Source organism: Notolepis coatsorum (assembly GCF_963971535.1).
Source record: "Notolepis coatsorum genome assembly, chromosome: 4".
NCBI classification, from domain to species: domain Eukaryota; kingdom Metazoa; phylum Chordata; class Actinopteri; order Aulopiformes; family Paralepididae; genus Notolepis; species Notolepis coatsorum.
The window spans coordinates 49772332-49786868 of NC_140168.1; the positions used below are offsets into that span (position 1 = coordinate 49772332).

Consider the following 14537-nt stretch of genomic DNA (forward strand, 5'->3'; position numbering starts at 1 on the left):
TCTGCATCCCATTAACAATTGTGTGTATTGAGCCGTACTGTATTGTACCCATTCTGCAATCTGTTAATAAAGTTTTCATTAATTCATTCTCCTTTTGGATTGCCCAGCTGCTGCTAGCCTGCTAGCTAGCGTTTTAGCTTGCTAGCCTGCTAGCTAGCATTCATTCTCCTTTACGATTTTGATTATGATGTTCAGCCAAACATTACTTTGCATAATCTATGCAATAGTGTCATTGCATAAAATAGCAGTGCTATAGGCGCCCTCGTTGTATAATAGTATAATTATTATATGCTAGTACTGTACTACACTACCCAGAATGCACGTTAGGTCATGAGCAGCCAATAAAAAAATCCCCTCTCAGACCACGTGAGGTCACTTTTAGCTTGCTAGCCTGCTAGCTAGCGTTTTAGCTCATAGTCATAGATATCTATAGCCTGCTAGCTAGCGTTCATTCTCCTTTACGATTTTGATTATGATGTTCAGCCAAACATTAATTTGCATAATCTATGCAATAGTGTCATTGCATAAGATAGCAGTGCTATAGGCGCCCTCGTTGTATAATAGTAGAATTATTATATGATAGTATTGTACTACACTACCCAGAATGCACGTTAGGTCATGAGCAGCCAATAAAAAAATCCCCTCTCAGACCACGTGAGGTCACGTAGCTAGCAGATGAGTGACAGGTCACGAGCAGCCAATCAAAACAATCCCCTCTCAGACCAACCAATCAAAAATAGTCTCCAAAGGTCCTCACACACATCTGCGCCAAACGCATATTTCCCCCTGCAGTACTCGAGTGTGTCCTGTAGGAATGCTGTAGAGTCGGGTGAAATCAACAATTATACCAGTGTGAGGACCTAGTCTAAAAAATGTATATTAGGGACTTAAAGATCATTTTAAAGTCATCTAAAGTATATTATTTCTGGGGACCAGGAAAAAGTCCTCGCAAGTGGATTTGACCTCACAATGAAGGTTGGCGGAGCATAGTATGTCCTCGCAAGTACCTATAGACATGCACACACACACACACACACACACACACACACACACACACACACACACACACACACACACACACACACACACACACACACACACACACACACACACACACACACACACACACACACACACACACACACACACACACACACACACACACACACACACACACACACACACACACACACACACACACACACACACACACACACACACACACACACACACACACACACACACACACACACACACACACACACACACACACACACACACACACACACACACACACACACACACACACAAAATTACATGATCTCTCCCCAGGCGTTCTGCCTGGTGGAGATAATCACTCCTCTGAATAACGAGTATGTTTGTGCAGAATGAGGTTCCCAACATTGCAGTGCTGGGCTCTGGAGGTGGTGAGAGGGCCATGATTGCGCTGTTGGGAGCACTGGCCCAGCTGGGAAAGGAGGACCTTCTGGACAGCTTCCTATACTTGTGTGGAGTGTCAGGCTCCACATGGTAAGACTTTATGCCTTGCATTATGTATTCTGGTACTGGTCAATTATGAATTTACAGCTAGGAAACTACATGTGAATGGCAGACCTGCAAGAGAGCATTGCTTTGAGATTTGTCTGTGACATAGCCAGGTGTGTCATAAAATGATACGTCTTACTCACTTCACTAATTTGAATGTACATTTTCACTGGGCCTTTAAATACTGGGTAATTCTGTGGCTTTTCCATTTCTTGTTTCAGATGCTAGAACTCCAAGATCTTTCTGTAGATAACCTTTAAAGTATGTCACGTTTAAGCCACATGTACCTGGTGAAAAAGTTGAGGCTAAAATTGAAATAAAGGTTAAATATAGAAAGAAAAGACAAGGAATGAAAGAGCATTCTGCTCTTTGATACTTGAAGAATCACAATAGGACAGGTGAAACCAAGTGTGTATACAAATAGAAACTGTGCCTTTTCTTCGAGATTGTTACACTCTGATTGAATGTACAGTGCCATTTCCCCTCGCCTTGCTGCAATGAAAGTTTATCTTTTTCATTTTAGGGTGTATCATAACACATCATATCAAAGTCAGTGGGTCTTAAATGATATAAATATTAATTATCACCACAGGTGCATGGCCTCCCTTTATGATCAGCCGAACTGGTCCACCAAGATGGAGCAGGTGAAACAGCAAGTGGCTTATAGGATTGGCAGTGGTAACGTCAGCATAACGGAAAGAGGATCGAAGCTGATTCAGTATTACCACCAAAGTGATCATTTCAATATGACGGATGTCTGGGCTGCTCTGGTTGTGCCTGACATTGTGAAAAAGGTACAGTAAACAAATGAATCGCCGTATTTCTTTTTTTAAAGCTGGTTAAGCCATGGGCCGGCAACTCGCGGTTCTGGAGGTGCATGCGGCTCTTCAGCCACTCTGCAGTGGCTCCCTGTAGGTTTTAAAGGGGCTATGTACTGCTATTCCTAGCACTATTTGGGCAACTTTACACAATTCCTGGTAGTCTATTGAAGGTTTTTTTCAAAAAAAAATGCATTGTTTTATATTTCTAATCAAGTACTCAAAACCATCATTTTTCAGCTCCAAGATTTCAGGCTGTTATGGCCTGGCTCCGCCCATAAGCACTTTGAGTGACAGTCAGTCCACACAGTCTGCGACTGGTATGAATGAATGAATGAATGAAAATGAATGAATAGACAGAGAGAGAGGTAGACAGAGAGAGATAGAGAGAGAGAGAGAGAGAGAGAGAGAGAGAGAGGGGGGGGGGGTGCGAGAGAGAGAGAGAGAGAGAGAGAGAGAGAGAGAGAGAGAGAGAGAGAGAGAGAGAGAGAGAGAGAGGAGAGAGAGAGAGAGAGAAGAGAGAGAGAGAGAGAGAGAGAGAGAGAGAGAGAGAGAGAGAGAGAGAGAGAAAAAGACAGGCCGGGGCAGATTGAAACCCGACACCTCTGCATACTCTGGAGGGAGAGAGAGAGAGAGATAGAGAGAGGGAGAGGGAGAGACAGAGAGAGAGAGAGAGGGAGAAGAGAGAGGGAGGGAGCACTTGGGGGGGGGGGGGACCTGCCGCGCCACACGGGAGAGGGGAGGAAGGGAGGCCCCCCCCCTCGTTTTCGAGAGGGTCCCACCTCCCGTGTGGCGTGGCAGGTCCCCCCCCCCCCAAGTGCTCCCTCCCTCTCTCTCTCTGTCTCCCTCTCTCTCTCTCTCTGTCTCTCCCTCTCTCTCCCTCTCTTTCCCTCTCTATCTCTCTCTCTCTCTCTCCCTCCAGAGTATGCAGAGGTGTCGGGTTTCAATCTGCCTGCAGTATGAGGAAGTAGGCGGGCATTAGCTCCAACCACAGAGCCAATCGCATCACTGTGCGCTACCCAGCGTCCGAATGACGTGACTCAGGCTACGTTTAGACGGAGAGAGTCTGAACAGAAACCGCAAAAGTCGTCTTACGGTCTCACTTTTAATTTTGCGTTTAGACTAGCGTTTTGGGATGGAATTCTCCGTGCAGACGAGGCTGTAACAACTCGAGACGACTGAGCCCCACTGTCACACGATTGGCGCATATGTCACATGACGTGCTGTGAAGACCCGCCCTACTCTGCCTCTGATTCGCAGACTGTGGGTGGGGAATGTGATTGGACCAAAGCAGAGTCACTCACAGACAGTGGGTCCAGTCACGCCGCGGGACAGATTCTTGTGTATTTAAAAGTACTGCCAATGTAGCCTTCAGGTGATCGCCATGGATAGAATCAGACATGCTTTGTTTACGCTTCTAGGCTACTGGTGCATGCCTGTGATGTAAGCAGTACGCGCGACGAGAGCCTTGACAACTCTTTCGTCATCGTTTTATGCGGTTTGACAGTTTAGATGATAGCGCAAAGGTTTATCGTTTCTAGGAATTCCACCCTGGAAGGTAGTCTCACTTTTTTGCGGTTTCACCCCATAAAAACGCTGTTTCCGTATAAACGAAAGGCACATCCGAAAAAATATTTTTGCGGATTCACCTGCTAGCGTTTCCGTCTAAACAGGGCCAGACGTTCAAATCAAAATGGCCTGATTTACTGGAGGAGGAAAGGGGCTGAGCTGAATCAGAGCAATCCGCCAATATGGTATTTAGACACTAAAACACATTGATACGAACTCCTATTACTATAATACAATGCTAGAGACTGAAAAATGACATTTATAGTACATGTCACCTTTAAAAATAATTATAATATGGAAATAAATAACGTCTATTTTAATTAATTTTTAATTTTTATTTCAAAAGGAACACTTCTTCTTTTGGAGATCGAGGTGATACTGTGAACTGAAATAAAAGTGTTTAATATTTCATCAACTAAAATATACATCACATTGCCGTCTGCAGGTGGCTAATCTTGAGTTTCCGACCCCCCAATAAGCTAGCCATGGATAAATAAGAATTATAATAATTTAAAATAGAGGGTTTAATTCAGCGTTAACGATGCAGGCTTACCTGTATGCTTGATATGTGGCGAGAAATTAGCAAACAATAAAAAAAATTCCCTTGCCACTCAAAGAAAATCAAAAGCATGTATTTAACAAACTAAAACATTTTCTAAACACGGTTTTATATTAACTTAATAAATAAACAAAAACGAATAATCTACTTATACGTTATACACTGTGTTATCTTCATTTTAAGGGTAAATAGGTTTTGCAGATCCAGATTCATTTTATTTCGTGCAGGATGGGGCAAAATGGCTCTTTTGATAGTAAAGGTTGCCAACCCCTGACTTAAGCAGTAAGCACTGTGGCATTTACATTTACATTTAGTCATTTAGCTGACGCTTTTATCCAAAGCGACTTACAAGTTCTGTATGACAAGTCATCAGGAAGGGTACAACTCTATCAGCTGAGTAACAATGTTCATCAAAGTGTTGCGTGTTACAGTGTAGGTTCGTTTATTAGGACAAGTGCATGACAGTAAGGTTATTTTTATTTTATTTTTTATATATATATATTTTTTATATTATTATTTCAGATAATGGTTGAAGAAGTGCGTCTTAAGTCGACGGTGGAAGATTGGACGGGTTTCGGCTGTCCTAACTGGGGTGGGTAGTTCATTCCACCATTGTGGGGCAAGGACTGAGAATAGGCGGCATCTCTTTGATGACCCTCCCGGGGCTTGGATAGGAGTAGGTCTGAGGCGGCCAGAAGATGCAGAGCGTAGGGGTCTTGAGGGTGTGTAGTTAGAGACCATTGACCGGAGGTAGGCGGGAGCGGTTCCCTTTGCCGCACGGTATGCTAGGTCGAGGGCCTTGAAGCGGATACATGCAGCAATGGGGAGCCAGTGCAGGTCCCTAAGAAGTGGGGTGACATGGGCCGACTTCGGTAGGTTTGAGATCAGGCGAGCCGCTGCGTTCTGAATGAGTTGAAGAGGCTTGGTGGCAGTGGCCGGGAGGCCAGCGAGCAGTGCGTTGCAGTAGTCGAGGCGGGAGATGACTGTTGATTGGACGAGGAGTTGGGTGGCTTCTTTTGTCAGGAAGGGGCGTATCCTTCTGACGTTGCTCAGGAGGAATCTGCAGGTTCTGGTTGTCGCTGCGATGTGAGCAGAGAAGTTCAACTGGTCGTCGAGGACAACACCAAGGTTCTTGGCGGTCGGGGACGTGGTCACAGCTGCATTCTCGACTGTGATGGAAAGGTCAGTCAGGGGGGAGGATTTGGCCGGCAGGTGGAGCAATTCTGTTTTGCTTAGGTTTAGTTTGAGGTGGTTGGTCGTCATCCAGGCGGAGATGTCGGACAGACAGGCCGAGATCCGCTCAGAGACGTGGATATCTGAGGGAGGGAAGGAGAGGAAGAGTTGAGTATCATCGGCATAACAATGATACGAGAAGCTATGAGACGTGATAATGTTACCCAGTGATTTAGTGTAGAGGGAGAAGAGAAGGGGTCCTAGGACTGAGCCCTGGGGGACACCCGTCCGCAGGGGGCGGGTGGCCGACAGGGTCCCTGTCCATGACACTTTAGGTGCGGTCATTGCGGGCATTTTAGGAATACGGCAACATTATGGGAAATGCTCGTTTTCTCCAGAGTCAGACCAGAAGATATACCACCAGTAATTCTGTAGAAGCCAAAACTGACATTATTAGAAGTTGTATTATGTTTGAATGGTGTATTTATGTTTGGACACTAGGGGGCACACCACCTCTATTATAAGAGGCTCTGTAATCAGAGCCTATAGGCAGGGCCGCCTCAGGGGGTGTGCGAGCAGTGCGGTCGCACAGGGCCTCGCGGGAAGGGGGGCCTCGCAAAATAAAAAATAAAAAAAAATAAAAAAGAAAATATTTTTCCTGCGAGGCCCTTTTTCATCACAGACCTAAAATCTAGTTTTGCTTATATGCTTATATATTTCACATTAGACACGTTTGTAGAATGTGTCTGACTTGTTCCTGCCTCTGCGGCTCTGCAGACTGCAGTTTTCCGGTTTCTGCGGTTTTGCTGCTCTACAGATTTTAGGATAGTGTTTCCGGCCCGGGCTCTTCTCCCGTCCGCCGTAATACCAAATAGAAGAAGAAGAAGACACACGAGGTAGATAATTCAGCGCTATTCATAGGAGCCAGTGGATGTCTTTTCAAAAGCAGCATGGATCAGAAGAAATTACACCGTGGGCCAAGAAAGTCTCCTTCCAACTTTACCATTGGCATGATACTGCGTTATGGTGAGTCAAGCTATTATAATATTCCCGCCGTGGACCTATCTCTCTCTCTCTCTCTCTGGAGCCAAACTGGTCGACTAGCTAATAGTACTACTAGTAGCTAACGGTGTGTGCCTGGTGTCAGCACCTGGCTGTATGTAGCCGCATAGCTTGCTTCTGCGTTAGCTAATGGTTAGCACAAGCTAACAGCTAACTCAAGGCTAACTGATAGCATCAAACGAACGTTCCCAGCCGAGCGCAGCCGGCAGTTAACGTCGAAGCTAAACAGCTAACTGGCTAACAGTTAGCTCAATCAGCTGTTAGCTAATTAGCTGTTAGCTTGTGCTAACCATTAGCTAACGCAGAAGCAAGCTATGCGGCTACATACAGCCAGGTGCCTGATTGAGCTAACTGTTAGCCAATTAGCTGTTTAGCTTCGACGTTAACTGCCGGCTGCGCTCGGCTGGGAACGTTCGTTTGATGCTATCAGTTAGCCTTGAGTTAGCTGTTAGCTTGTGCTACGACCATTGACATTAGCTGTGAGAATAGCAGGGGGTTCTGGCACTCTGACTACGACATCATCTTTGACAGAAGATGTAGTCGGGCCTGCACCATGACAAGGCTCTGGCAGCAGCTTATTTTGTCCCGACAGCGAGAGGCCTTTCGTCAACGTGGAGATCTGTGTTACGGCCTTTCGCCCTGCGTTCCTTGGTGCAGGTAAGATTAATGAAAATGTCATGACATTACCCCACTCTTCCTTCCTTCCCCTCCCGAATGTTTTGTTAATAACGATGTTTTTTTCCAGGCAAAACATATGCTACTTCACAACATTTGGAGATACGACATGTGCTGTGTGTGAATGTCTTGGTCGTTTGTGTAGCTTGGGTAGCGTTGGGCCGTTGGCCAAAGCTGTGTGTGTCACAGTACCTGGCTAGCCTATTTAGCTGATGTCGGCCATTGGCTCCTTGCTGCTTTGGTTTCTCTAGTATAGACCCTCTTCTCTTTGGATTTAAGTGTTGATCTTTGTCCTTTTTTATCTCTCATACATGCTCTCTCTCTAACACACACACATGCTCTCTCTCTCTCTCTCTCTCTCTCTCTCTCTCTCTCTCTCTCTCTCTTTCTCTCTCATACATGCTCTCTCTCTAACACACATGCTCTCTCTCTCTCTCTCTCTCTTTCTAACACACACAGTCTGCCTATGGCGGCCTTTCTCGATGGCTAGGCTGTGCTCGCTGAGTCTGTATAGTCAAGGATCTTCAGTCACAGTGCTCAGGTATTCTGCCACTGTGTACTCTCTGTTTAGGGCCAAATAGCATTTCAATTTCTTTCCAATGTGTCTCTCTCTCTCTCTCTCTCTCTGTACACTGTATATTGACTGTAGAACGGGAGCTCTCTCTCGCTCTCTCTTTTGCTATATGTTGACTGTATCATGCCCCGCCTCGGGCAGCGCTATTATTTAAGAATATGTTGACTGTATGAAAAAAAAAAATATATATATATATATATATATATATAATTTTTTATTTATTTTTTTTAAACCTTTTGGGGGGGGGGGGGGGGGGCTCGCGTTAAATCTCGCACAGGGCCTCGCATTTCTCCCAGGCGGCCCTGCCTATAGGTATGCACCTGCAAGGATTCACTCGCAAACCTGCTTTCACTGTTGGAACTGCTTATCTGTAACAAACAATTGACAACTGTTCTGTTGAATGAATGAATGAATGAATTATTTTATTTCGAATGTTTACACATACAAATAAATAAACATAAACAAATTATTTTTGAATTTTTTTACAAATAAACAAACGAAAAGGATAGGTTTGAAGCCGAAGGCTTATAGAGCAACCTACCCCTAATTCAAAAACAAATCCAAAAAAGTTTAAGTTTTCAAAATATAACAAACAAACAAACAAAATCCAGAAAAAAACAAAAAAAGTCAACAATCATCATCAACTTCATCATCATTCATCTTTCCTTTGGACAATAAAACCCTGCAAACAACATCGGCTGCAACTTGGACATTCAACTCATTCAACATCCACAACTTTGATTGCTGAGTATAGGAAATATCTGGTGGGTGCATCATTGGGGAGCGACAAGCGGCCACTAAAAATTCCTTTAACCTTTATGTAAAGGTGTTATATTTCGTATTGCTTATCGCGTCCCGCTCAAGCCTATTGAGATACCCCTTATCTCCTTGTACCTACTGTACACCACCACGAACACAACTTATACACCCACACCTGACCGGGTCCCGCCTCTATGGAGGCGTAGCCTATAAGACCATGGTCCTGGTCACCAAACACCCTTCCTCTATTTTCGTTCCATCATATTGGATGCAATGCACCTTATGTAACTAGTAGTATGAAAAAGATTGGAGGAATTGCGTAATGTTGAAAGTTTACCGGAGGTTGCGTGCCCCTGGCATCTTCGAGGCATGTTTCAGCGACACGACGGGCCTATGTTGATGTTCCTCATCTGTCGGCAGCCAGATCAAGGTGCAGCGTACAAGGTTGGCTATCGAGCCGGGTTGTACAACGGTGAGCCCTGTGTCATTAGGCACGGGTATTAGTGTTAGTAATGCTGGGTTGTTGTTACACAACCATGTTGTGTGTCGGCGCCAGGGGGGGATGGTTTAGTGAACGTTCACTGCGGTGAACGGGTTCCAAACGGTCCTGCAAGCGTGCTGTTAAACAACTAATGCTAGCTACATGCTAATACTAATGCTACATGCTGAACTCTACTGCTACGCTGTTCTAATGTCTCCGCCATGAGATGTTGTCACTTCTCCCTCCTCTTGCCCGGTTCATCAATGAAGGTCAGTCGGTAGCTGATGTGGGGGTTTTGCTGAGTCCTATTTACCTTTTACGGGTAAATGGGTTGACAACAGGGTAGGCCGTGGCTAGGTAGCCTAGCCAGGTACGCTACCTTTGTGTTCCGGCGGGGTCTGTTGAACGGTGTCCCCATCTGGGAGCCGATGCGTGAGCTCGGCGGTGTAGCAGTAGAGCTATACTACTGCAGGATGGGACTTAACGGCGGGTTAGGGCTCAGCTGGCTAGTTCCTATCCACATTGGCGTCGGGTAGTGGGGCTATGGGTCCAGCCGACATTGTAAACATGTTGCGTGTTGTGCGCAGGCGGTTGTTGATCTGGGTTCCACATCGCCTCACGCTAGGCTGTAGTAGTGTAGTGGGCTACTGTTTTGTTCTGTCACTCTGCTATGAGAAGGTCTGTCTATGCTACAGCTTTCTCTCCTCTCAACCATTCATGCTGACGGTCAATCGGTGTCTATTGGGGGAGTATGCGGGGGGGGCTTTGTTTACCTTTTTTGGTAAATGGGCTAAGCTAGGGCTGGTGTGCTGTTGTGAATATTTTGAATGAAGGCGGGACTAGTTCGCTCTGGTCCGCCTCCCCTTAACGTTGTGTATATGGGTTTGCTCATTCTACAGTATTTTGTGGTTTAGTTCTTTTATTCATTTAACCCTTTCATGGTGCACACCACAGTGGAGGTTGCTGTTTGCAACCACCAATGGTGCTCCGTGTTAACATCAGTCCTTTGCTTTTGACATATTGAAACAGTGCCCCGCCCGGCCGACGCCATGGGTGGGTCGGCCTGGCGAGTGGCTGGTGGGCTGCTAAAGCCTGTACCGCCACGGTATGGAATTGGCAGCGATTAGAACTGTGTTCGACCCAGCCGCAAGCTATAACCGCTCAGGGTTCCCCTCTCCGCAGGGGATTTTGGTCTTCTGCTGGAGCGCGGGCGGTATTGTCCTAGGCCCCACACCGCCTCACACCGCGCAGCCAGAAGAAGAGAGAGCACGGCCTCGTCAGCGGCGATGACGAGGCCCTCGACAGGCGGCCATGTTTTCCCCCGCCGGAGGTATCCTGGGCGTTGAATCGACAGGTGTCCACAAGGCCGACAGCCTTGGCGGCCGAGGGATCGGCCATGTTGGATGGGTTCGGCTTGAACAACAAGCCGTTACCGTCCTGCCGCGAGCAGCCCGCTCTCCGATCACTCCCTTCCCTAACACCAGCGGAAAAAGTGGGCTCTGATTGTTTCCTTTGGCTGCGGGCCGCGTGCCTTCGTTGAAGCGCGGGCGGCCCCACTTTTCGCTTCTCATGGGGACAGGGGCTGACACCCAGTTGATGGCTGAGCCTGGGTCTGTCCGTGAGAATGTTGTGCTGTCAAGCGGCTCCCACACCATAAGCTGTGTTGGTTGAGCCTGGTGTTACGTCTGTCAACTATAAGTGTTGTCAGCAGGGGGGCTCGAAACCTTTTGAGGCACACAGTGTGGGCTTCCCCGGCCTCGCCTTCGCCAGGCCAGGTATCATGTTGGTGCCTCCCACTCCTGAAAGATTGGCAGTGGTCTCGCAGGCACGCGTGATTTGGGTGGTAGTAATATCACTGCAGGGCTACGGTGTGTAGGAACCCATGGGGTCCTTACACCTTGCATGTCCGGCTGCAGAACAACTCCTCAGCATGTTCTGGAGGGGTGTTCAGTGGGGGGGCTTTTTTCACCTAGAAAACCCCCCGTATCAAACCGGCCCTTTCTGTCGGGGTCCCCCCTTGGGTGCGATTGCCTCATGGGTGGTGTCAGGGTCAGATGTCCTGACACGGAACGCTCTGCTCGCACGGTTCCAGGGTTGGCTACGCACAGCGGGTGGGACCGGGCCAACTATCTACAGTTCCTGGCGGACCTGCGCCACATGGCGGCGGGTGCGTTGGGAGTGTCATCACATATGACTACGGCAGTACCATATGTCGAGGTGGATGGAGAGAACGCTGAGGCGGGGACTTGTGTTTACACAACCCCACCCGTTTTCGGGTTTGGTACAGACCCTATTGTCAGGGTCTCCAGCAGTGACAGCTCTGGTCAACGAGATCCAATCCAAAAAAACTCTGTGGGTTTTCTCTGGCTCCCCGCATCTTCACCAAGTGCATGGAGGCCGCACTGGGGCCTCTGCGTCGTCAGGGGTTACGGAGTGTATTCTGCCCTGACGACGTTCTGGTCCTTCGCGGTCAAGGTGGATCATCAGGTCTCGTACCAGGCAGGTCCCTACCAGCCTGGGGTTGCTGTGGACTGGAAGTAGAGTGCTCCTCTTCCCAGTCAACGGTTGGAGGGCTATGGGCATCCCTCTCAGAGCGTGTTGTCAACACGCTCGGGAGGTTCCGTCCTAGGACGGTTACGGCGCTGTCTCACATCACGTTTTTCACCGACGCCTCCCTCGCTGGTGACGCGTCGGGCCAATGCAGTAGGGGGCAGCTGGCAAACCATGCTGCCCGGTCTGCGCTCCGTTCAATGTGTTGGTGTTGAAAGCGGTCCTTCTGGTCCTCAAACGGTGTTGATCAGGACGGACGATACGACGTCAGTGTCGTGTATCGACAGACAGGGAGGAGTACGCTCCCCCCGTCTGCACCAGGCGGCGGGCGGCTGGCTATGGGCGTCCTCCATCTGCGCGGCCTGAGGGCTCCCCACATCCCCGGCAGGGAGGATGTGGGTACAGGTGTACTGTCGCGGGGTGGTCCTCATCCTGACGGGTGGGGATTACGTCCGGACATAGCCAGGCAGGTCTGGGACCGATGCCGTGCCGCCTGAGATTCTTCCCCATACATCTGTTAGGTCAGTTGTTGGGACGGGTACGTTGAGGGGCGCAGGTTCTTGATCCTGATGGTGTTACCATCCGGAATGCGCATGCTCCCTCCACTGTCGCGCTTACGCGGGCAGATGACGTATGTTCCAAGTGTGGTGTAAGGCGGGGGGCCGGGACCCAGTCTCCTGCCCCCTGGATGCTGTCCTTAGTTACTTCCAGTCTCTCCTTGATAGACTGTCGGCTTCGACGGTGAGGGTATATGCAGCAGCTATATCCTCCTATCATGAGGGATTTGAGGGGATGTCTTGTTCAGCCACCCTCTTGTGAAGCGTTTCCTGCTTGGCGCTCGACGCGTTAAGCCGGTGCAACGCTCCTTGGCTCCGACTTGGGATCTTCAATTGGTCCTCGGTCGGTTGTCCTTGGCCCCCGTTTGAGCCGCTCGAGCAGGCGCCGTTGGAACAGCTGTCGTTCAAGACCGCGTTCTTGCTGGCCGTCACCTCCGCTGACGCGTGGGTGTGCTTTGTGCTCTCTCGGTACGTCCAGAGTGCCTGTCTTTCGTCCGATTGCGGTGCCACTCTGCGGCCTAATCCTGCCTTCATGCCTGTAAATATCCGGAGTTCTTCCGCTCCAGGGATATTGTGGTTCAGGCGCTTCATCCGCCTCCTCACGTTAGTGAGTTACCTCAGCCGACCTCGGGGTCACCGTTCAGCTTTTTGTCTGTCACGGTGGTTCTCATGCCGGTAAGGCACTATCGAACAACGCCTGTCCCATTGGTTGTGCGAGGGCATTGCCCTCTGCTACACGTTGGCTGGGCAGGATCCCCCTGGGGGCGTCAGGGCGCACTCCACTCGTGGGGTGGCTGCCTCTGCCACTCTCCTGGGCCCCTTTGTAAGGTTTTACCTCATGGACATGACCGGGGGTTCTGTCTCCCAGGCGGTTCTGGGGTCTGTGGCCTTTCCTGCTTCCCGTCCTTTGGTAGGGTAGCAGGAGTGTGTGGGTATGGGCCACAGTGTGTTAGGTCACACGTGGTTCCGCCTGTGCTGTGTGTTCAAGGGGTTCTAGTTCCCTCTTGTTCGCACTCAGGTGGAGTTGACTGCGCCCCCCCTTCGTTAGGAAGGATGGGGTGACAGGGCTCCCCGCACCCCTTGATGTGGGCTTACGGGTCCTCAGGGGGTACATCTGTCGGGTCTCGCGTCCGCTCTAACCCATATCTCAATAGGCTTGAGCGGTACGCGATAAGCCATACGAAATATAATGATAGGTTATGTATATAACCTAGTTATATGAGTATTGGCTGAGCGTCCCGCTCTAAGCGGCCCTGAGTTCTCTTTTGAGGGATCTTTTACTGGAACGGGATTTTGGCGAGGAAGGGTGTTTGGTGACCAGGACCATGGTCTTATAGGCTACGCCTCCATAGAGGCGGGACCCGGTCAGGTGTGGGTGTATAAGTTGTGTTCGTGGTGGTGTACAGTAGGTACAAGGAGATAAGGGGTATCTCAATAGGCTTGAGCGGGACGCTCAGCCAATACTCATATAACTAGGTTATATACATAACCTATCGTTAGTTGTTATTCTGCACAAATATACGTAAAGATGTATATGTTTCCCCCCATTACTTTATGAGATGCATTGTCTGAGATTATCAAAAGAGCATTTGATGGACAGCTTTAACTCATTCATCGCCATACGCTTTCCGTATCTCTACCACTCCAGGCCAGATTCAAATGGTGACTTTTGCAGTGTTTCACGATGTTTGCAGAGCTGTGTGTGCAGGGGCGGACATAGCACATTTGGCGCCCTAGGCGAGGTGCACCACTGCGCCCCCCCCCCCCCCCCCCCCCCAAAAATAAATCAAAACATCGCCGACTAACTAACCCTTTTCACTGCGACAATACACCGAAGGTTAACCCTTTCACGACCGTTGGTTGTGTGATAGTAAAGGGTTAACCCTCCGTCGTGTGGCAGTGAAAGGGTTAACAGTTATACAGTAAAGTACTGCACCTTTATTTTTTACAAGCAAGAACAAGAGCTAAGAATAAATGTAAAGTGCACCCTAAAGAATTAAAACAAATAAACAACTTAGCTAACACACAACAACAATAATAATAATAATAATAATAATAATAATAATAATAATAATAATAATAATAATAATAATAATAATAATAATAATAATAATAATAATAATAATAATAATAATAATAATAATAATAATAATAATAATAATAATAATAATAATAACAAACAATAAAATAATGTGCAAATTTGCTTTCAAAGAAA

At 48.1% G+C, this 14537-nt stretch overlaps 1 protein-coding gene across 1 annotated transcript in view; it reads left to right on the plus strand.

Annotated features, from left to right (window-relative positions):
* LOC311226372 (cytosolic phospholipase A2 gamma-like) overlaps positions 1–14537 on the plus strand; it is a 100571-nt gene that overhangs the window by 20936 nt on the left and 65098 nt on the right. Inside the window, exons 4-5 of the mRNA XM_084311801.1 lie at positions 1388–1530; positions 2138–2339. Of these exons, the coding sequence (XP_084167927.1) occupies positions 1388–1530; positions 2138–2339 (345 nt within the window). The remainder of the gene's footprint in view (positions 1–1387; positions 1531–2137; positions 2340–14537) is intronic.